Genomic DNA, 25,725 nt, shown 5'->3' on the forward strand with positions numbered 1-25,725 from the left:
AGATATCTTTAAGTCTGGTAGAAACCGCTCCATAGTTACATGAAATGTATTTTCTGATTATGGAAAAATTGTTTAATTAATTTGAAAGTGCCGTAGTAGAAAAACGTCGGATCAATTGCGTCTTTATGTATAATCAATTCTCCCATTTTGGACATACTTTTGTCATATAAATTTTTTTGCAATCTGCATTGTCATAATAATTAACACATTTACATGTTTCATTTTAACCAGTTTTTAACCGAATTTGTTAAGCAATATTTACGTGTTAACACAGTTTTTCTTATTGTAAACATGCGAAAGATGAATAAACAATATCAAGCCAGTTAGATCATCTTTAACCTTAATAATACTTGTTCTATACTTCCTTAATCGTTCAGTAAAGTTGTATACACTGAATACAAGTTTCGACATTTTAAAACTTTAAACAGTGAACAGTTGTGATATGGAGTTTTCACGACTTACGTTTCTTCTCCTCTCGGAACTTTTAACAACAATTAGTACTGGTAAGTCATTTGATTTAATTGTATTGACAAATATCTAGTAAACAAATTTTTCTATTGACAAAATGTGCTTATGCGTTATTGTTTTGCAATATTGACCTGAGACTCATTTTGAAAGGTTTTTGTTAGTTTCCTTAAACTGACATTATGTTCATATTTTCATAGTCAAGTTGAGCTGAATTGACTTTATATTTCAAAAGATTGACTGTTAAAATGGTGTTTGACCAAGAGTTGATATTGGAAAATGTTCAGGATAAAATTATAAATCTGCCTAAAATATAAAAAGACTGCCCCACTCTTTTTATAAACTGAGCGTTAGAGGTAAATTCTAATAGATATTTAAAGAATTTTATTTGGATCTGTGCATTATTTATTGTTTATGGGAAGTAAATTATTAAATTAAAAGGAATTATGGTAAAATGAAAACTTATTTTGATATTCACCTGTTCACTCACTTTATACCCTTGGATGGGCATAATGTCACTTTAAATTATTACGATTTACGCTTAGGGTTTTAATGAGTGTATATGATCTCAAAACTTTAATTCATAATTACGACGCGCCTAATGTAAGTAAGATGGCATCGTGACCACGTAATGTTTGGCAATATTGACTTGCGGCTCGAGACTTAATTTTCGAGCGGTTTTTTTGTTAGTTTCCGTAATGTGTTATGATGCACGCTTATATATTTCAAAACTGTATTTAATAACATTTTTTACAGTATTTGACCAACTAGATTTAAAGATTCAAGTTTAATATATAAGTAGGATCAATTTAAAATTATAGCGCTGAAGTGTTTGGATATTATGACTGTAAAATATTGAAATTGTACACTGTAAATACCTCCTCCATAAATCAACACATTAAGATGCATTTTATGGAGAAATAAGGAGATATTCAATGGCAATACAAATCAGTGTAATGTTTTAAAATTGGATATATATGCTGAACCAAATAGCTTAAATGTCTGACTTCAATAAGATAATATAAATATTAATTATATAATTGTGTATTCAGATTAAAATATTTTTTTTTACAAAATTGTGATTCAAACATTCTAACGGTATTCCAACTTACATCATTTTTGAAAATAAATTTAAGTGCGAGAAGTATTTAAGCATTATAAACAAAAATATCCATAGGAATTTATTAACCAAATTAGACTTTCAATCTCGAAATAGAAAAAGGATTACAAGGTAATATTCCAAGAGAAAATAAGAAATGATGGAATTGTTCATTAACTTTGGTAGCAGCAAACATCATTTCTTATTATTATGCCCAAACTATTACAATTTAGTACATAATACCTTTTTCAAACCATATTTCTAATGATGCATATTCAAACACTTATGTCAAGCACACAATTAATAACCTGGTAATGTATCTGTTTTATGCACTTATAGAACGGACTTAACTTTCTATTTTAGCCTATTACTATCGATTTACACTCACTTTATTTATGCATACTAGTAAAAGGTAGATAACCACAACAATAATTGCTTTGTTACATACAACGATTATGTCATCTTAGAAAAAAGAATATCTGCCGTTTATTGTCTAGATGTCAGCGTAAACTTAGCTATAACATAATCATGTGTGTGTTATTTACAAACTGTTAGATAAGACATGTTAGATAAGTCATAAGCTGGTTACTCTTGCCAACATAACTTTTCATCTAACTTACTGTAATTTATAACATTCGAACTGTATGACAATAAATTGTATGTATACAACTATAACATTCCACGTGATTTTGTCACTCAAGACAAAGAAGAAAAAATTGGGGTTAAACTGCCAATAAACACTGGTTAGGGACTTCTTGTTTATGCAGCTGTTATGTTTTCACCCTCGATTATATAGTTTACAATGCCTTTTAATGAAAAAAAAAATAAAAATCTACTAAACAACATTTTTTTTTCAAATGTATATGTTAGGCCATGTTTAAACATGGAAAAACTCAATTTTGGGTAATTTCAGATATTTTCGTCATTTTCTGTTAACCAATTACACGATATACACGCCTTTTTAACGCATTTTCTCAACTCCCCCCCCCCCCTTTGTTGTCTCAAATGGTGAAAATGCATTTGTTTGAGAAATGTTGTTTAAAAAAAGTTACCACTTTTTCGGCGCGCCCCCTATTCAAAAGATACATCAGGGGGTTGCCAGAAGTGGGGATGTGTCCCCTTCTGTTTGGGGGTTTGAAGTGGGCGGCAGTCACCCCTATCGCCGAGAAAATGTTGGACTTGTGAGGGGCTAAAAATGACACCAGATCGATCATAAGGTAACGTGTAACCAAAGCTGAAAAGCATTTGACTCTATCTCAATCCATTGAGAAGTTGCAGCAGTTTCATTGTCGTTTAGATGCGAAAAAAATCACCACTCAGGCCTACGTTGTCAATTCATCAAAACTCCAAACCGGTGTTATTATCACCGCTAAGACCGATATAATTTCTTAATTTTATGTTGAACAAAGTAGAATCCCAAAAGTAAGATCCCATAAAAACAAATCATTGAAAATATTTCGTTACATATTTCATATTTAAGGTAACAAAGCATCCTGGTTTACCACGCCGACATTTTTAATGTAAAGTTTGATTCATTTGAAAATAAACGTTTCATTCCTTAACCAGATTATGTACTCCAGTGTTCTATTGTGTTTGTATTTATCTAAGTTTATCTTTAATAATATAATATTAATCATGAGGTAAGCTAGTTATATTTTTACTTTACACATTCATTCTTTATAATGAAATAACGTGAAGTTATTGTAGAACTTCTTACAATATGTACACATACAACGACTATGTCAGCTTTAATTATTTCTACGCAACGCGTTTGGACTATTAATATTAGTATTTTTGTGTTCAGTGTATCTATTGAATACTAGCAAAATGATTATTATGAAATCGACTGTCAGTAAAATAGACATTATTTAAGAATTACAATTAATACGTTTAGCCGTGAATTATCGTTTGAAAAAGATTTACAACTTCTTAGCGCAGAGTATTTTGGAACATTGAACTGGCACTTTTGAAATATACATGCAAAACAAACAATGTCCGGAAAGTTCGTAGACAAGGCTATAAAATTATTATAAGCAGTCATATTAATATGATAATTAAATATTTTGCTGAAGTATATATTCTGCTACAAATTTCTAAATTAAAAAACACGATAAAAGTTGTATTCGCAAATCGCCAATACCATGGCAACATGATCAACGAATCACGGAGCACTTTGATTTCATGACAATAGCTCCTCGAATAAAAAGTTGCTAAAAGTTGTAATATTAACGCAAACTCTTGTTTTAGTGTTGTGACATCAAAGGCTTCTATTGCGTGATATTTAGTGAAAATAACGACGTCATACGCAAAGAAACAACTTGTTAACGACGATTATAGGCAATGAAGTTGCGTTAGTTTTGTGTCGCAAAAATGACGTCAAATTCAAGGACGGAGCAACGTAATGTAATTTTACTTCAAAGCAACGCTAATAATGATTATAATCGTTACTTGAAAAACAAAATGAACCATAAATTGTTAAGGGCAACTTGTGTTTAATTGTCAAACACGATTAAGAAGCGGTGATGACAGTATTTTGTATAAGAAACGTATCAGATGACCAAAAGTAGCATGGCCGAAATGTCGCAGATTGCGTTACAACAATCCTTGACGTCTCACAGACTGTATGGGAACCAGTGACACCTTTGTTGTTGTTTTTTTTTAAATGTAGTATATGAAATTCATAAAGTAATAGCAAGGGAACATAACATGTATTAAGTATACGCCAGGCAGGTTCCATGGCTGTTTAAAATGGATGAAATTGAATAGTGGATAAACATGAAATTAAATTGACGCCGTTGACGTTGTCAAAGTGCTCCATGACGATGTATATATGTTGTATGTAAATGCTGTAAAAATACATACGTAAGTCACAATTCAGTAATTTTTGATAAATGTGTTCGCTAGATATGTATATTTTTGCTGACAAAATTTGTACAACGTATGTATTGTTATACAATAAAAAATGAAGAAGTATATGAACTTTCCGGACATCCCTCGTATATGTAGAATGTCCGCACAAACCTGAATATCATTTCAAAAGTAAGTACTGGTAGAGTTTTTCATATTGTCATAACTTATGAAATAAACTCTGGATGTAATTTTCTGTACTGGGTTATATATTCATGATATTATACTCAGAGTTTAAACAGTTGAACTAACATTATATTAAAATCGGCATTACGTTTTTTATGACAACAATTAATCAGATTATTTCATATATATAAAGTTTTGATATACTAATTTGTTTATTACATTTTAACCATAATAATTGATGTTTTATTGCACTGTAATCAATTTGTATTACACATATGCTTTATTAATTGATTGAGCTGCTGTTGTTAAGTTATTGGTTAGTAAAATGAAAATTAAAATCTTCAAAAAACCAAACACTATACATGTACTGTCAGAGTTGGTTTAACGGTTCAGTGTGTCTAAGATAAAAAACAAATTCGTATGGTCTTACACATGTTTGCCAATTCAAACAACATTGTATGCCCATTTTACATTAACGGATAATTGGAAAACAGATCCCGGTGAATGTAATACTATTATTATTATTATTTTTTTTTATGCGTTTATTTAAGGTCGCCGCCGGAAAGCCCATATGGGCGACCGTACACTTAAGTCGGGCTATACTAGAGCGTCCCGCCGAGATTTTTCGTCGATTTTTTTCCAGCTTTATTATTTTTGTAACGGAATTATACATCTACATAGTTTTTCTTCAAAACAACTTGCATTGTTGGTACTAGTTTTTCTCATATTTTGATTTTTGATTATTTATTTTTTCGAGATAATTGCTGGGTAAAAAGAAAAGATTTTAAATAAAAAATAGATATGTAACCGGATAAACATTTTTGTACAACAAATACATGTGTTTGATAATAAAATGAATGTGTTTGCAATTTTATGTTATTACTAGCTTACATAAATAGGTTTTAGATAGCCTTTTTACATTTTTCATAAATGTTTATATTTGTCTTTTTACTACATATTCTAACACGACCCGCATTTTTCCCTATAGAACAAGGAAGAACCGAAAGTGTGTGTTATTAAGCAATAAAATCACAGTTTGACGTTCTATATTTAGACATATGGCGTAATTATTATACACGTGACGTAACCTCTTAAAATGTGACACGCTGAAAATATGTACGGAAACAAATCAGGCGAAATTTAAGTTAATATCAGGTACGGCAGCATTTTTTGTGTTGATATATATCGTGTTAGAATCAAAATAATATGTCCAAAATCAGTGATTTTATCGCTTGATAACATCCTGTTTGTCGCTTGGATGCGCATCATTATATCACTCGGGCTACACCCTTGTGATATAATTCCTCGCATCCGAACTCCAAACAGTAATGTTAGTGAGCGATAAAATCACTGTTTGGGATATATTATTTCTTAAATAACAATAAGCAAAAACTCTTAGCTGGAGAAATAAGCATTATGTATATTCATTCAATATTATACCATAATTTGCGAACAATCGTACTGTTTCCGGAGAATGAACAGTAACATATCATATGTAAACATTGCTATTAGTCCAAACAGAAGGAATACTGAAATTTATTTCCATACTTAGATTTATATCCTGCTAACTTTTGCATTCCGGAAATGCTGATTTCGAGGACTTCAACATGCGGGAATATTCCCCCTCTCTTTGAAAAAATCTATAAATGTGTTGTTAAAATTGTACGCTAAGAACAACCCCCGGAAAAGGAAATCTGGAATTTCTTTCTTTATTCCGGAAAGTTCTTCTTTTAATTTCTTCACTTGAATTTATTATGTCGAGTTTAGTTTAATTTGAGTATTTTGAAAAATTGAGAGATATACTTATCTCCCCATTTATCGCCATTTAATATTATTTTTTATAATGTATAATGTTCATTCGGTGTTTACCGGTGCAAAAGATCTGTACTCTAATCGTTAAACTTGGTATGGCGGAAGTAAGCGTATCTCATAACAATAAACATTCATTTTAAAACCATTTTTCTTACATAAGTCTTAATTATGCATTTTCCATTTTTGATGATAATACTAGAAGATATCGGTAGAAAACATATATGCTGAACGAACGTTTAAGAAAATAATATGTAAGGCGATGTGTGTTACCTGTACCTCTAAGCGCATGTCCATGGCGAAAGTATGAAGACAAAAATAGCGAAACAGGAAATTGCAAACTAACGATTACATAAACACGAAAATGACGATGACAAAATGGCGAAAGCACGAAATGGTAAATTATTGATGACATTAACAAAAATTTATCTCGTTTTCATCACTGTGAGGAGTACTATGAAGAAAGCTTTCTTCATAGTACTCCTCACATACCATTTGCGTTTCATCTTTTCTTAAAAGCAAATATGCCGATGATCGTTTTCATAATTCCGTAAAAATTTATTTATTTGCTACATAAAATTATTTAATTATTTAATTTTGTAGATACTGTGCAGCAGATTTATATCAAAGACAGCAAGGTACCTCTGAAAGGAGGTGATATACAGATTGTATGTGAGGTATCACAGTTTACCAATGACGTTGTTAGGGTCTATAAGACAGATTCCTTGCCTCAAGACATTAGCACAGCTCCTACATTAACACTATGTATTCCATCACAGTGTATAGGAGCTATACCAAGACATACATTTAGTCCTAGCAGCAGTGGTATTACTATTACAGTCACCAATCTCAATAGATCAGAAGACCAGAAATATTGGACATGTGCAATCAACAACCAGAGAAAATACATGCAGCCTACTGTATACAGTATGTATCATTTTAAAGCATCAACTTGTGAAAAAAAGTTCATTATCCCCTATAGCAAAAAGAATTAATAAATAAGTAATTAAGCAACCAAGTAAAATTGTCAATGCACTTATTTAACAGAATATTTCTAGTCACTTTTCCCGCAAAAACATATTGTTCTGTCCAATATGTATCAACTGTGTTATGTAATTCATCATTTCCCTATACTAACCTAAGTTTTTTATAAGTACTTGGATTTACTGAAATTACCAAAAAAACTGTCAGCTAAGTTTGTGATAGTTTCAAATTTATTTCAGCCTGAAAAAGGTCTCGTAGTTGAAAATGACCAATTTCTCCGAAAACAAGGTCAAATCAAGCGAAAATTGTGGTTGTTATAAGTAGCAAAAACATGAAAGAGTGACAGAATAAGACACTTTTTTCACACCTTTTTTACCTTTTGTCAGTATTTCGGCATTTCAAACTACGACAACACAATAAAGATAAATTGAGAGCGGGGAAACAATTTTTTCCATGCGGCAATAAATAATTTTCTTTTTTTGCCCCATATTTGGCTATAATCGCCTTAAATTTGGCATTTTATCATACTGTATTATGTGCGTCCCATCGATGCCACTGTCTACTCTTTACCATACTCTACCGACTGTAAACAGTAAATTTCTATAATTCAATAGTTGTGTTCTGTATTATACAGGAACATACTGTGTTTTCACTGTCTCTCCACCAATATCTCTTATGCAAGTTAATCAATTTTGTATAATTATATGCAACAAGATAAAAAAATTCAATGCATATGAAAAGTTAATGATTTTAGTCATATTTTATTAAATCTAATACATTTAGAATTATCACAAGACTCTTATGTCCTATAAACTCTCTCAAAACACATCTGCTCATGATTACTACCATCATCATACTCATCATCAGAATACAAGCAACATATTTCTGCTAGTCTTTAATGACTAAGATAGACGGAAAAGAACATACAATTTGTTAAACATGAATTACTCCCCTTAAAGTGAAGAAAAACTGAAATTCAAAAGAGATTGCCATAAATAACAAAATTATAAAATGCTGCAGGCTCAGTTTGATTAGGCCTATTGGAAGGTACTGATAATGATTTTTGGATAAACAATTAATCAAATGTTTAAATGATGTAATTTTACAGGGATATTTCTTATTTGTTTTACTTTTAATAATGGGTTATTATCAATAAAATTTTATGTTTGGATTTCTGCATATCTATGACTTCCATGCCCATGTTTGTAATATATAATAAATTAATGACATGGTTTCACTCACTTGAGACAATGCATGTCAGACACATTTCCAGGGTTACATTTTTTATTTTTGGAGTGTGTGTCTGCATCAGGTCCCTATAATACCTGCCAATCATACTTGCTCCACTTGAGCTAGAAATGTTAACATATGATGCAGTCCCATATTTAAACAATTAGTTCTGCACTTTACAGGGAAATTTTGTGCTAATTAGATATTATTGTTACAGTATAGGTTTAACTTTTATCTAATTAGGGGGGAATGAGAGATTGCGAGCTAGATTGGTTTGTACAGCCGTCATATGGTATTCGGAGGATTTAGGTTTTGATTCAAGTCAAGCGGTACATTTTTCTCATCTAATGTTATTTTGCACAAAATGTTATACATAGCTGAATAGTATTCATGAAATAAATTATTGAAAACTATCAATATGCTAGCGATATCACTGTATAAACTGTTAAATAATTAGAGAAGAAGACATACAAAAAAAGCCTTAAAGCTTAGTTGATAGGGCTGCGAAATAGTATTCAATGCATGCCAGGTTTGCGCTCCAGTCAGGATTCACAGTATTCTCACTCTGTTACTTTTAGAGTCCAACATGAGGCTATATGGGTTTTATATATTAACAGTATATAACTCCAAGTCTATTAACTGTGTCAGTAAAGTGCACAAATAAATATTTGGACACATTTAATTAAAGTTGAGGATTATTTCCATCACGTAGAGCTGTGGTATCTTGGTATTCCAAGGGTTCTGGGTCCATTTGGTAGTGCTGAGGTGTTATATTCTGATGGTTTTTGGCTCAAGTCTCTGTCAGGCTGCATAATTTTCTCACCCTTTGATATAAATATTTCTATTTCTATTCATTATAATTGCTGTTTGAAATTGACTAGACTGCATAAATTATCAATGATTTAGAATGTCTTGAATCAATATTGTTAAATATTTTTAAAAAATGTCTATAATTATATTGTATATATGTACCAGGAAATCACTGGCACAGTGTATATGGTCTCACAAAAAATACAGACTGCTATTAAAGTCCACGCAAAATGATAATGATTAGTTGAAGCTCATTCTAGATAAAAAATGTATTATATTCTTTATTGTAAACATAAAAAATGAAGAACTTTGGCATTTAGTATTGATATACATGTATAGCATATCAAGTGCATCATGCCGCATAAATTTCAACTTGGTGCTATGAATAGTGCAATCTGATGCACTTTTTTGTAAATCAACATTCTCTAATCTTTGGAGTACAACACTCCTCCCCAACTTTAACTCATGAGGTCCAGTATCTTACCTCATTTTGTATGATAACAGTTTGGGATGAAAAATGAAATATTATTATAAATATTATACAGCATTCATACAGCATAAATTAAATTCATAGGGCTTCAGTGGACACATCAAGGATGTAATTGTCATCTTATTGTCTTGAAAATGTGTTGGACTGCCAGTCTGATGAATGCATATTTTTCTTTAGTGTAAAATGTCACATTGATTTCGTTTGCTGCTATTTAAAAGACTATTATATAGATGATTTGATCATTGTTCTGCCAAAGGCGGTGTCAATGTAATATATGCCTATCTAATTAAGAGATATTTGGCCTTTTTTGAGTTCGTTCTAGCTTTTAGGGCATTTAGCATTTATATCTTTTAGCGTGTATCGTTTTGTGTTCTGCATATTTCATAGGTTAGAGCCTGCGTGTAATGTTTGTTTCTTTAGCGTGTAACGTGTTCCTTTTACGTGTAAACCAAAACGTTCACCTTACCGTAAAAAAATGAAAATCATATCAAATGTTGCTGTAAGTAAGTCTTGCTTGATGACTGACTACAAGCCTGCACTTATATTAATAGATAGCAACAATGAACACTCTATATAATAATTTCAATATTGTATACTGTACTTTATACACAGGTGTTTTGTAAACTGATTTCTGTATTGCTCTTCATTTTCGCAAAATATATAGCCTTGCATACTGTTAGGCAAACCTTAGCCCCGGTGAAAATTCCAGTAAAATGTGTTTTTTTTAAATATATTACAGCGTTTAAGGAACACATAGCATTCGCGCAAAAGTTATACTATTAGACGCGGAATTAATTTTGAAATACAATGATCGTATATAATTCAAGTTTGGAATGTATATAAAACCTTACGTGTGATTATCACGACACTACCCCCAACCGTGTGATTATATATCACGACACTACCCCCAACCGCGTGATTATAACGCGGCGTGGTAATATAAATATATATTTTTTTTTAAGTTTACCATTAAACGCAGAACACTTTTTTAAGAAAAAGACGTATCATGTAATAATGTGCTTTTATATAAGAATAATCGATATCTCTATTTGTCAATATTGATATAAACAGATAATGAAAGGAATGGCAAAGACTTCAAAAGGTATGTTTTGTGTTTTAGTGCATAATGTAAACTTTCACGCCAAATTGACACCTCCTTGCATCGATGCGTATTATTTATGAATTCCTCCGGATAGTACACTGATTATTTCGATCTAGTTAAACATTATTTCTTAATCATTAAATAACATTTTTCACATGAACAAATATAAGTAATCTAAGAAAAAATAAAACAAAATTATGAATGGACGCTTGAGTGTTTTTTAAATTATCAATCCATATTTATCTTTTTTGTTATGAAATTATTAGAGTAACTTTTATGTTTAATATATAACATATGTTGACATCTAAGTAGTCTATCCTGTTACACTGCATTTCATTGTAACGTTGTCGAATTGTACATGTGAGGAAGCTATCAACCTAGCCTTGGGAACATCGGTGGTTCTTTTCAGGTGGCCGTCTGTGTCTGAAAAATGTAAAGAGTGCACCTAATGTTATCATCCATCAGTAAAACCTAGAAATTCTCCATATGACCTATATTGTGTTAGTGCGACGTTAAATCCAACTAAACAAAAGTTCATTTTCAAACGTTATAGTTAAATCTATCACGCTTACATTGTTTCCTACATGTGTGTGTTTTTATTTATCTCGTGCCCACGAGATACTAAGTCGTGGGAACGAGATACTATGTCGTGGCCACGAGTTTCTCGTTTCTCAGTCGTGGTCACGGGTTACTAAGTCGTGGCAAGGAGTTATTAAGTCGTGGTCACTAGATAGTTAAGTCTCGGGAACAAGATACTTTGTCGTGGAAACAAGTTACTAAGTTATAGGCACGAGTTACTAAGTCATGCGAACGAGATACAATGTCATGGGCACGAAATACTATGTCGTGGCCACGATTTACTAAGCCGTGGTTACGAGATAATTAAGTGGTACGGACGAGACACTATAGCTGTACAAGACCTACCGACACCCACCAACCCACTGGGCACAGCCATTTTTCAATATCAGTGAAGTGATCATTTGAACAATTGCGGAGTTCTTCTATATAATACTACATGGCAAAAAATTGAAATATGGAATTTGCGGCTTTACATAAGAATAAGGCCCCTGGGGCAGGACCAATATTGATTCCAGGAGCATGATTTATATAAATTTTGTAGATGTCAACAAGGGATGCTTCATGCAAAATATCTAAGCGTAACATAAATATAATATTTTGGGCATATGAAAATTTGTTCTTATTACATTCTTTGATTTAAAGCTTTTAAAATTCATCAATTCAAAACTGCAGTGAGCTAAACTTAATATTTCGATATTTCTTCCTCGTATTAGTCTTTCAATTAGGGAAAGACTGTCCATGATATAGCAAAAGAGTATTCATGTCCAAAATTTGAAATGTTACCTTAAACAATTGACATTTTATATGCCTCATTTACAACTTATTGTTGTTTTGTGACTTTCTATATCTCAAGAAACATCAGTTTCAGTTACTAAGATTGTCTTATTTCAAATTAATTAAATTATATAAACCTATAAAAGCTCCTCAATTTCTATTATCTTAAGGTAGTACACCCCTAATGTACTATCTCCACTTTCAAATAGGCTAGAATCACTGCAAAGTGTATTAAAACTGAGGGGCGTGGGTTCAAACCCCAGAAGGGGCAACTTTTTTTTTCTTTTTCACATTTTTATTAATCTCTCAGATCCCTAATGGAAGAAAAAAGTGTTTTATTTTAATGATATAATTTTTGTAGGTATTTATTTACTAAATAATGCCAAATTTAATAGCCAATATGATACCAGATATTTTCAAAGTTTAATAAAATAAAAACTGCATGGTAAAAGTATTTTATATTTTGCAAGACCAACCAATATACATTTAAGAAAATAAGGGCAAACTTTGAAAACAGCCCCTTATTGTGGAAAATTTTAGGGATATTTTAAAAAATGCTTTTTACACATGGAAATGGTCAAATAAGTGTTAAAAGTGGGTGGGGTAGGGTTACATTTTTATACATATTTAAAACATTTAGTTTAAAAGCAATCATTTTGCTTGATTAATTTGTTACCTAAATGTCATTATTTGTTTCTTAACAATGAGCATTTTTCAAAATGATGTTATTATAGATTATTTAGAGTGTCCTCATTTCTGAAAAAAGCCCTTCTAATGGCAAAGTTTTAGTTCAGAAAAATGTCCATAACTCATAAATCACTCGGTAAATTTTGTTTAAATTTTGCATTCAGGTGACATTTAAGACATATAACTGTCCTATGTTGTCAGTTCCTTATAGTGCCCATTAGGGGTGTACTACCTGAACAGAAAAAAGTATAAAGGTTGATAAAAAATATTATAAAGTAATAGACTCTGGAAAATAAACCCGAGGAAGGTCAAACCTGCGCTCTGCATATCGTATCATTATGGTTAACATTTCTGCCACGTATTTTCAATTTCTTTTCACCTGTTCAAAACAAACAGACATGACACGAAAACGTATATGTAAAATTATATAAATAAATAAATCCCCGGGGCGGGGTCAATTTTGATCCTAGAAAGTCCGAACTTGTGTTCTGCAAACCGTCTTAATATAAGTAATATTCCTTTAATTTCGTTCACTCGGTTCCAAAGATACAGAGGGTACACAAACTTTTGATATTAAAACAAAATTACTAAGTGTATACATGACCTTGACGTGAGAACGGTCAAACCTGCGCTCTGTACATCGTCTAAACATTTCGGCCAAGAAGTTTCAATTTCCTTCCGCCGGTTCAAAAATACAGACCGGACAAAAAACTGCTAACAGACGGAAGGACGGACAACCAGGTGCATAGCAATATACTAGTACGCCGAAATTCTTTCGGGCGTAAAAAAGATGGCGACTACATACCTGCTTTATTTAATAGCCTGGTTTGTTTATACCTATGGATAGATAGTGTCTGGGACATAATAACCAGAAAGTGTGTTTTTTATGTATAGTCTGTGTACAACCTGTGACTGATGTAATGAAAATGTCAACCCATAAATCTGTTGGTGTCCGCGCCGTAGCGCGACGCCGTTTATGGAATGAAATCAGATTTTGTGAAAGGGCAATTGTAATTTCTCGGGCCTTTTCGTCGGTCACGATAGCCGATCATTCCGATTGGTATGTTTGATTATCAAAAATGAAATGTCACGATATGTACAATGAATAGCGAACTTGAGAATTTCGCAATGCAAACATATTCAAATGAAATTATCTTATCTGTCAATTAATCGCGCTCTTCGTTTTTTCTTATTAATCATTTTGTAGTACACAGTGGGTTATATGTTATTTATGTACCTATAAATAGAATGTGACCTTAACATTGCGAAAGTCCGAAAATCTATTTATAGACGTAGTTTTAGTTTAACGAAACGGTCATTCTTGTCGCGCGTGTGGTAATAACGAACTGGAGAATTTTGGAAGAAATGAAATGAAAACATTTTCAAACAATTAGATGCATTCTTTATAAATCTATAGAAAACAATTAAGCAGGCTACTTTTACGAATTGTTACATCATAGTATAATCATTATGAAATTGCTTTTTCCGTAGGTTCTTTTTGGATTATTTTTTACGGCCCTGATCCACTTATAACATTTTTATTGTGAATATTTAAATAGACCTAGTTTATAATTTTAAATGTTGCTTTTGTTTTGACGTTTTGCGACAGTTAACAGGTCTAGATAAGTTCTATATTTTTTAAGGCAATCGATTTTATGGTATTTAGATTGGTTGTTTTGCCGAGTATTGTGACATTTTAACAACAGAAACTTTTGCATGCAATTTTAACATGAGTTGTTATGGGTTTTATTGGTAGGAATGTAAACAAACTGGTGGATCAGACTAGGTTTTTTAAGTAATTTATTAAAATAGTTATTGACCTCCCAAATAAATCAATTAACAGACTTTGTTCATTTTGACCATTAAACTTATATGGACTGTTTAAAAAGAAAATACCACACGAACTTGAAATTCTATCAAATAACCAATATTAATGATTATATCCAAAAATAACCCTTTATAGTATAAATCAACTTAAAACCCATATAGGGGGGGATATATTTTGGAATTATTTATAGACCTGAATATTTTGGATATTATCGTCTTCTAATATTGACAGAATTGCAAGTTCCTGTGAAAAAAGCATTTTTTTAATATTTTTTTTTCTAAAATCTCTAGCAATGTCGGGGGACCAACAAAAAGTTCCATTGGATGAAAAATTGTCTTTTCGTCTGCCATCTCATAAATGATACAATTCTGGTAAAAATAGATAAATACAGAACCCTTAAAGAAAAGCCCAACACGACAAAAATTGAAATGTTGCAGGCTCGGTTTGATTGAGCCTGTTCATGGACGGTATACTGAAAGTGCAAGTTACCGTCCACGCCCCCTAGCACCGGCTTAAGCAGAAATTTCATAACATTTTAAACGTGAAATTAGTAAAATTTTGAATTTTAGAAACATCCAGCAGATGTGTTCATACGGCGGTTATTCATGGAACCTTCAATGTGACACTTCTGTGCCATTCCATTGAAAAGCAGCGTATGGTTCCAAGAATAATTAAAAAGCGTGTGCCCAAAAAAACGAGAAAACAATGGGCCGGAACTAAATAAAATGGAATTTTGAAAGGGGGTCAGAGGCTATGAAAAGCCTGCGTATCACAGATAAGACGTCAAAAGAAAAATTTTTAAAAAAAACAGGGCAAAAATATTAAAATTTTTAAATACCAATTTAAACCACTCCCAAAATTTTTAAAGAAAAAATCTGGCCCATCGAAAAAATATCTAGTATTTTTTCATCCCAACTTGCCGCATACCCTTCCCTTACGCCCTTTGATGCTTTGAATCAAGGTTTTTTCTTTGTACTTTTTTGGGTGAGAAAATATCAATTTTCCTGCCATCCAAATAAAAAGTTTTGGGGTTTTTTTTTAAAGCCGGAAATATCTAAATTTTAAAAGCTTTTTTTTAATGAAAAATATGTTTTTAAAAACCCCAAATTTCCACTTTTAATATGAATATAAATTTCGGGCGGGGAAAGGTTATCCCTTGGAAAGGGTGCAGTACCAATATTATCAATAGAAAGGGAGAGAATATAGAATAATATTTTTTTTCGTTAAAGCCCTTTTTTTTAAAAAAAACGCTTTTCACTTCATTTTTTGTATTTTTCTTTTTTTCATAATCGCCCGTCTTTTTCCACAAGGGAAAGATAATCTTGACTTTAAATTTTACCCCAAATTTTTATTCCCTCTTTTTCAATTTTTTTTCAGCCCAAGGGTTTAACCCATTCTTTTAAAGGTTATTCTAGAAACTATAGAAGTTTTTGACTTCAAACTGAATATACGGGGTTTTTTTTAAACATCAAATTTTTAGGAAGGCGGATTACGTTTTAAATTCTTTGTTAAAAAATTTCGGCCTTTTTCTCTTTTTTTAAAAAAGAAAAAATTTTAAAAATTTTTAAAAAAATTTTTTTGACATTTTAACAGGAATGCATTTCCAAAGGGCATTTAACTCTAATTTTATTTTTTTTATTTTTCTCAGTTATTGCCCCTTTAAATTTCTTTGTCAACTTTATGTTGAGTTACATTTCTCAAAATGTATCAAAGATATTCACTTATAACTTGGAAAACATGTTCACTATGAAACTTGAAATGCGTTTCTATGGAGCAGATTATCCAGAAAGCACTTTTCGCTTATTTGTGTGTGTTTTTTTTTTACTTTTTCTCAACATTTCAAAGTATTTGTCATCAAGGGCGGGTATATTTACACATTTGCAGAAGTTTTTCCCATTTTCGATGTTGATTTTATTTAACTGAGGAAAGTAGAGAGGTCTTGTGCCTTGTAGTTTTATGAAAAACACTTCCAACGAATGGAATAGAACATCAGTACAAATCTCAACAAAATGTTCTGGTAACATGCAGCAAGTCCAGCTACAAAAACGGTGAAATTTTGTAGGATATTTTTTTTCTTTAAATAATTATTTATTTAACATAATTACATCAATTGTAACAAAAGAGTATTTGAATAACAGATATCAAGCAAAAAATAGAGATAAATAAAGAATCCCTAAAGAACGCTTACAAGACAACATTGAAAATGTTGGAGGCTAGGTTTGATTTAGCCTGTTCATGGACGGTAATGGAAAGTGCAAGTTACCGCACCGGCTTTAGCAGAAATCAACATTTTTATCATGGTAGTGGAAATATTTTGAATTTAAAAACATCCGCATTGTGTTCGTACGGCGGTTATTATCTTCAATGTGACACTTTTGAGACCTTCCGTGAAAAGCGGCGTATGGTTTCCCAAGTAAAAAGAATCCAGTTCCCTAAAACAGAAATTCTTTAATGTTTATTTTTTTTTTACTTTATAAAAGAAATTGAATTATACATTTAAAACACCGATTATTATTTGTTTACAATTTTATCGGCAATTTTAGGAATTTTAAGACCAACTTTTTAATCATAATCAGAATCCAGGGCAGAATGGCACAATCTCACAGATCGTAAACCTGCAGTTGAAGATGTCATTTAGAGCAAGGGACCGTACCCGAATATGCACCTGCATGATCTTGTGTCCTGGCTTTCCACTCTCAATAAAAGGTAAAGCACCCTTGGCTCTAACCTTGAATGCACAGTATTAATATGTTTGTAAAATTATTTTTAAAACTAACCAGATCTTTTTCGGTTTAAAAAACAATAACAGCCATTCTAAAATAACAATTTATATATATAATTGTATAGCTATCAAACATTATATAGGGATGAGAATGCCCGTAGTTAATACTTGTAGATGTTTTTGCCGCACCCACTTATATTTAAGGGGCCGATCTCAACAGGGCCATTTATTTTGGTCAAATTTTGACACCGTTTCGTCTGTAAAACGGAAAAATTCTAAATAATATATCAATTAGGGTTTGTTTTACGGTTAACATGATTATTCTGTAGTTATTTTTGTGTGAAAACATTGTCTTTTGAGTTATGTTATGAGAAATTTTCTTTATATTGTGAAATCAGATATTTTGCAAGGTCAAAAATTTAGTTATTGCAATAAGGTAATACTTAAACGAGGATAATTTATTGAATTCGCAAATAAAGGGAAAATTAAACACTCACAACAATTTCTGATTTTACAGTAAGCAGTGCATGTTTTAAACATACCAGAAATCACAACAGAAATAAGATTGCACGACAATGCCAATCCATAAATGAGGTAAATATCTGGCGCACAGGTCCAGAGGAAAGGGTTAGGAAATCACATTTTCATTTTTTTTTATGCCACCCGCCAGCAATCTGCGATTGCGGTGGCATTTATAGCGATTCCACGTTTGATTGGTTGTTTGTGGTGTGTGCGTGTGTGTGTGTGTGTGTGCGTGTGTGTGTGTGTGTGTGTGTGTCTGTTATATATAGGATTATATAGTGAACTTAAAAAAACCTTCTTGTGAAAAAACCACTAGTCCAATTTCAACCAAACTTGGGCAGGATTGATCCTTGGGTGAAGGGCTTGCCCAAAGTTGTTTTCAAAGAATTACATTCCATGCAGAAATACTGGTTGCCATGGCAACCAAAAGGAAATTATAAAGAAATAAATTATAAAAAATCTTCTTGTAAAGACCCAAAAAGGCCTAGAGCTTAGATATTTTGCATAACGCATTGTCTGGTAGACCTCTACCAAAATTGTTCAAATTATAGCCCTGGGGGTCAAAATCGGCCACGCCCCGGGGGTCATTGATTTTCACTATATGTACATGTAGAAAAAACCTAAAATACCTTCTTGTAAAGACCCAAAAGGCCTAGAGCTAAGATATTTTGCATAGGCATTGTCCTGGTAGACCTCTACCCAAGACTGTTCAAATTATAGCCCCTGGGGGTCAAAATCGGCCCCGTCCTGCGGGGTCATTGATTTTCAACTATATGTACATGTAGTAAAACCTAAAATTTACCTTTCTTTTAAAGACCCAAAAGGCCTAGAGCTTAGATATTTTGCATAAGGCATTGTCTTGGTAGAGACCCTTACCAAAGATTGTTCAAAATTATTAGCCCTGGGGGTCAAAATCGGCCCCCCACCCCGGGGGTCATTGATTTTCACTATATGTTCACATAGTAAAAACTTAAAATACCTTCTTGTAAAGACCCAAACGGGCCAAGAGCTTAGATATTTTGCCATAAGGCATTGTCTGGTAGACCTCTACGCAAGATTGTTCAAATTATAGCCCTGGGGGTCAAAATCGGCCCCGCCCCGGGGTTTCATTGGTTTTCCTAAATGTATATAGTAAAAAACTTATAGTAAAAACTTTAAAAAAATTTCTTCAAGCAATTGACAAATGCTGGAGGTTAGATGTTTTGCATGAAACATTGTGAAGTGAACTTCTAGAAAGATTGTTCAAATTATAGCCCTGGGATCAAAATTGCCCCCGTCCTGGGGGTCATTGATTTTTCAATATATACATATAGTAAAAAAGTCAAAAATCTTATTGTCTGAAGGTACAAAGCTAAGAGCTTTGATATTTGTTAAATAATATCATCTATAGGTACTCTACCAAAGTTTTCAAAATTTTGCCTCTAGTGTCAAAATTAGCCCCGCCCCGGGGCAATAGGTTTTCCTTATATGTATATTAGTAAAAACTTACAAAAATCATCTTCTCTAAATTTACAAAGGCTAAAGTTAAGATATTTTGCAAGAAACATTATGTAGTGAACCTCTAGTAAGATTGTACAAATTATATAGCCCTGGGGTCAAAATTGGCCCCACCCCCAGGGGTCATTGATTTTCACTATGTACATATAGTAAAAAATTAAAAAATCTTCTTGTCTGAAGGTACAAAGGCTTAGAGCTTTGATTTTGGTATATAATATCATCTATGAGTCCCTCTACTAAAGTTGTTTTAATTATGCCCCTAGTGTTAAAATTACCCTGCCCCAGAAGCGATAGTTTTCCTTATAAGATAAAGTAAAAAACTTGAAAATCTTCTTCTCTGAATTGAAAAATCTTCTTCTCTGAATTGACAAAGACTAGAGGTTAAATATATGGCATGAGACTTTGCAAAGTGAACCTTTACCAAGATTGTTCAAATTATTGCCCGGGGGTCATTGATGTTCATTATGTACATATAGTAAAAGATAAAAAATATTTTTGTCTGAAGGTACAAGGCATAGAGCTTATAATGCGGTAGCATAGCATTTTTCTCAAATGCAATCTTGTTTCAAAATCAATTTAAATGTTTTTAAAAGAGTCGAGATGATACTAAAAAATGTATTGTGGTTGATTTGGTATGCTTTTGTGCGTCTAGTTGGAGCTAGCAACAACACGACAAAGCGCCAAACGGCGCGTTCTCGCGATGTCGCCCTGTCGCTTGGCTTATAAGCCAATTCTTCGTTTTGGAACCGAGCGACAATGTGACATCGCGACAACACGCCGCACGACAACGCGCCGTTTTGAAACGCACAAAAGCGTACCAAAATCAGCCACTATAGAAATGTCCTATTTTGTTCTATTCACATATCGTTTTTACTTGGCATTTGGATCACAAGACTTTCACAGTGTTTTACGCGATCAACTGGGGCTGTACAGTAGTCGGACCTGTTCAAAACCACCAAAGATATATTTTCTCATGACAAAGCTTATATTCAAAATAATTCTGAGATTCCTCTTTTGAGCACAACCTAAAACTGTGTTGTAATCGTGCTGTGGTTTGTAAAGAGTACATGTCATTATACTTACCTTTCTTCCTAAGGTCTACAACTACGATTTGTAATGTCTGTATTTCAGTGAATAATTTCTCCTTTCTGATATTAATTGAATGTTTTATAATCAAGCGTTTCATTACTTTGCAACGCGTTCTCGCTTATCCAATCAAAACATGTTGAATGTTAACATGATATGTTTTCTGTTCTCTATGTTGTTTAACAGTTTTGTTCAGTATGTTTTTGTTTGCTGTCCTAAATAAAGTTTATGTGTAGTTCAATATTGTTTTTGAATTTTCTCTATAGAAAATTAATGTTAAGTTAGCCTTAATAATCAAATCCAAAATAATCGAATCGCTTATAAATAATCAAGAATCAAATCAAGGAAAAGCTGAATAGTTGCGCCCTGACGAAGGAACATTTATTATAAACCTGTGATAAAAATAAAGAACTTTATATGCTTATATGTCTTCTCATTCTAAAGTTTTATAAAATATTGAAAATAAAGACATTTAGGGTTTTTTTAGACTATTACTATCAGTTGGTCAATACTAATAAATGACAATTATTAATTCCTTCCCATCGTGCTTCCATTACAGGGATATAAATGAACAGGGACCCAGTAGCCAATGGCTCCTAACCTTTGGGTAGGGCCCAAGCTTTCTGGAGGAAATGCCTATATAACTTATGTAAAATATTCTTTTTAAGCAGTCTTGGCTCTTAGATTAAAATTGAAAGAATATTAAATTTCAACTGATATTCCTGATCAATAAGTAAAATGCACAAATACACAAGAATTATAAAGGATTAAATACTAGGTAATAGAAAGAGCATCGAAACACGAGGCTATCTGATTTGTAACTACGACGTTCCATGTTGTCACAATATAAAATCCCGGAGAAAAGTAACCAATGAACGATCATCTAAATACGACATTTTTCTGCCGTCATAATAAGTAAACCCCAGCAAAAATGAACCACCCAATGGGCATGCTCTGGAGTGCGGGAAACTAATATGTATATGTATACGATTTAACTAGGACACATTTTCTACAGAAAGGTCCCCAAACTATGGTACAATTACTTTTTGAATTCACCAACCTTTACTTCCAGCTGGCTATATAAAGAATTATGGCCTTAATAACTAGATCAATTCTTGATTGTGTACGGAAAATATTTGTTTCATAACTGTCTCAAATGATCAATCTGTCATGTGGCATCCTGGTGGCAATGATTACAGTACTGATCGAAACGTTTGATTTTTTTGAGCATTATGGCGTTACGTTATTTATTTGAAATCACGCCAATTATATGGTCTGATGAAGCTTTTGAGCGAAACGCGTAAATAATTATTCAAGATAAACTACGTTTTCGAACATTTTATGTTTAAATTCTTTTCCATATTTGCTTATCAGATATCGTGTGCTATTGCACTTGATTGCCCTGTGTCTTTAAAAGGGAAATAATGTGAAGCGTGTAAGAATTGTCTGTCACGAATATTTAGCATAAACTAGATATCTTAAGCATTTTCTCAGTTTATCTAAGTTTATAAACAAATTATTATTTATACAAATATTAAATGTTTATATTGTCTTTCAAAATACCACTCATTTATTCCATTCCAGCAATTACTCCTTCACTACAGTATGATAATCCACCAAGCCAGAATCAAGACTTAGTTCAAACATCAGTGACATTTAGCTGTAGTACAGGATGTGCATATCCTGCACCAAACTTTATATGGTATTATAATAAGGTAATTTGATCACTTATAAATAGTGTGGTATAGTAAGGTAATGTTAATCACTAACGAATTATATGTAAAAGTTGTAAAGAAGTTAACCATCTGAAACCAAATACATAGTAAAATATCGTCAAATAAAAAATATATTCATTTCTTTTGTAGTCATCTCTTTAAAGATTATGTCAATTATGCTATCAATGTAATACATTTGTTGCATTATAGACTGATGGATCACGTCAGGAATGGTCAACAACAGCACCTGTAACCGAGAAAACTGGTGTTTGTTCTGACTCTGAGAAAATATATACATCTACATTAACATTGTCAAGAAACACAGCGTTTACTGACAATACAGATACCACTGTGATGTTTCAGTGTGGTGCTATATCAATAACTGGTGCAGGAGATCAACTTTTTACTCCAGCATCTGTAGACGTCAGATTTGCAGGTAAATATTTTTTTTCATTTTCTTATTAACTTAATGACAGTTTAAGCAATAACATAGCTTTCATATTCATATGATTTATTTGATGATATATCAACCTGTATAGTTTATAACCAAACTCTCATTACTGTTCACTCAATGCATCGATATCTTTCATTTTTGAAACATACCTTTCCTTATAACGTTTGTTTTATTGTAAACAATTCTTGAATACATTGAAATCAAACCTACATGTTATGCATATTTGATACCTTAACAATTTGTGAGGTACTTTTTTAAAACATCGGGTGATTAAGCGACATTTGTAAACGGTAACATTGTGTTACCGCTAGCTCTGTTTGCTAGCTTTTCGTTATATATTTCAATGTTAATAAACCTAAACAATATTCAAGGCAAGTAATTCCATTGCTACACATATTTCTAATGTAAATATTGTACTTTTCCCGTTATGCATATATATGTATGCATACTGAAGCTAATTTATATAATATCCGTTATGCATACATATTTTTTTCTATGCGGGAATAGTTTGATAACAAAATGACACGATATACATTGGAAACATATGTACAGTTGAAAACAGAAACTATTTCCCTCGAACATGGTCTATGTATATATTACTCAAAAGTTTACACATAAATCTAAAACTAAGTAAAATTATAAGTGGTAAACCAAAGTTACATAAAAAAGTGTTATGTAATCATCCATCATGTTTCTATTTGAAACGTTTTTTTCCTGTCTAACAATTACTCGGTGCATATCCATATCGGTGGCCTCTTTGTGAAATCTACTCAAACGGTACCCTCTTTGCACATGCACGGGTCATTCTCTGCTCAAAACAAACCAGCGATAGATAAATATCAAAAGAAATTTCATTGTAACGAGGACATGACGTATGTCATGTGGTAAAGTAGTATACCACGGAACACTAGAATGTTAAAGTTTTTGTGTTGGTTTTTCATGTGCCCATTTTTCAATTACTGTAACTTCACAATAAGCTGCATAAAATTGACATGTCTTGCCTCGCCCGTCGCCTCGACATATTTTTGGGGTTTAAATGAACCAGTGGCTTGATTATATGTGCATCATACATATTACATATATCTGCTTCCAGAATAAAAGAGGATTTTCCGAGTGTCCCTCTTTTTGGCCCGTTTTAGAGTTATTTCTTTGAAAAAACACACTAAAAAATACTGCTTTTTGGGCAAATAGAACAAAAACAGAAAAGTTTTAGTAATATATCTTTATTTTTCAACAATTTTGTTCATACGTCTGAACAAAAAAACAAGAATAGTGTAAAAAATAACAAAAATATTAGCAGTTTCAAACTTGTTCATACGTATGAACAAATTTTTTTCTCAACTTGTCAAGATTTTGTTCATACGTATGAACACTGAATAAGTTCAGCAATATTTAGTATCTTTTAACAAAATTTTGTTCATACGTCTGAACAAATTACCTCACATACTGAAAAACAGCACATAAATAAGACAGACGCTTCAATGTTGTTCATACGTATGAACAATTTTGTTTTCAACTTGTAAGGTTTTTGTTCATACGTATGAACACTGCATCACAATCTTTTGTGGTCATTTTGAAACAAATTTGTTCATACGTCTGAACAAAAACTGACACAGAGCAAAAAACAGCCACTTCGATTTTGTTCATACGTATGAACAAAACTATTTTTTTTTTAATTGGCAGGTTTTTGTTCATACGTATGAACACTGGCATAATTTTGTGATTATTTTGAAACAAATTTTGTTCATACGTCTGAACAAAACTAACTCACACAGCGAAAATAGCACATTAAAGTAATTAGCATTTCAATTTTGTTCATACGTATGAACACTGCATTATTTCAGTAATTTTGTGGTTATTTTGAAACAAATTTTGTTCATACGTCTGAACAAAACCAACCCGCACAGTGAAAATAAAGACAAAAATAAGCCGCTTCGATTTTGTTCATACGTATGAACAAAATTTCTTTTTCAACTTGTGAGGGTTTTTTCTTACATATGATAATGATCACTGCATAATTTTATGGTTATTTTGAAACAAATTTTGTTCATACGTCTGAACAAAACAAACTCACAGAGCAAAAATAAACGACAAAAAATTAGCCGTTTCGATTTTGTTCATACGTATGAACAAAATCTTGTGAGGGTTTTTTCATAGTCATATATGATAATAAACACTGCATAATTTCATAATTTTGTGGTTATTTGAAAACATTTCATACGTCTGAACAATTGTTTCAGACGTAAGAACAAAATTTGTTTCAAAATAATCACAAAATTATGCCAGTATTCATACGTATGAACAAAAACCTGCCAATTAAAAAAAAATAGTATTGTTCATACGTATGAACAAAATCGAAGTGGCTGTTTTTTGCTCTGTGTCAGTTTTTGTTCAGACGTATGAACAAATTTGTTTCAAAATGACCACAAAAGATTGTGATGCAGTGTTCATACGTATGAACAAAAACCTTACAAGTTGAAAACAAAATTGTTCATACGTATGAACAACATTGAAGCGTCTGTCTTATTTATGTGCTGTTTTTCAGTATGTGAGGTAATTTGTTCAGACGTATGAACAAAATTTTGTTAAAAAATACTAAATATTGCTGAACTTATTCAGTGTTCATACGTATGAACAAAATCTTGACAAGTTGAGAAAAAAATTTGTTCATACGTATGAACAAGTTTGAAACTGCTAATATTTTTGTTATTTTTACACTATTCTTGTTTTTTTTGTTCAGACGTATGAACAAAATTGTTGAAAAATAAAGATATATTACTAAAATTTTTCTGTTGTTGTCCTATTTTGCCCAAAAAGCAGTATTTTTTAGTGTGTTTTT

At 32.0% G+C, this 25,725-nt stretch overlaps 1 protein-coding gene across 1 annotated transcript; it reads left to right on the forward strand.

Moving 5' to 3' along the window:
* Nucleotides 1–389: 389 nt before the first annotated feature.
* Nucleotides 390–22,868, forward strand: LOC132757960 (uncharacterized; the record flags this gene model as incomplete). Its single annotated transcript, XM_060749457.1, has 4 exons — nucleotides 390–503; nucleotides 7,010–7,333; nucleotides 22,302–22,432; nucleotides 22,643–22,868. Coding segments are annotated over exons 1-4 (742 nt in total), but the record flags the coding sequence as incomplete, so codon positions are not given.
* Nucleotides 22,869–25,725: the final 2,857 nt, after the last annotated feature.

This window comes from Ruditapes philippinarum, unplaced genomic scaffold, assembly GCF_026571515.1.
Source record: "Ruditapes philippinarum isolate M1 unplaced genomic scaffold, ASM2657151v2 ctg5421_1_1_1_1, whole genome shotgun sequence".
NCBI classification, from domain to species: domain Eukaryota; kingdom Metazoa; phylum Mollusca; class Bivalvia; order Venerida; family Veneridae; genus Ruditapes; species Ruditapes philippinarum.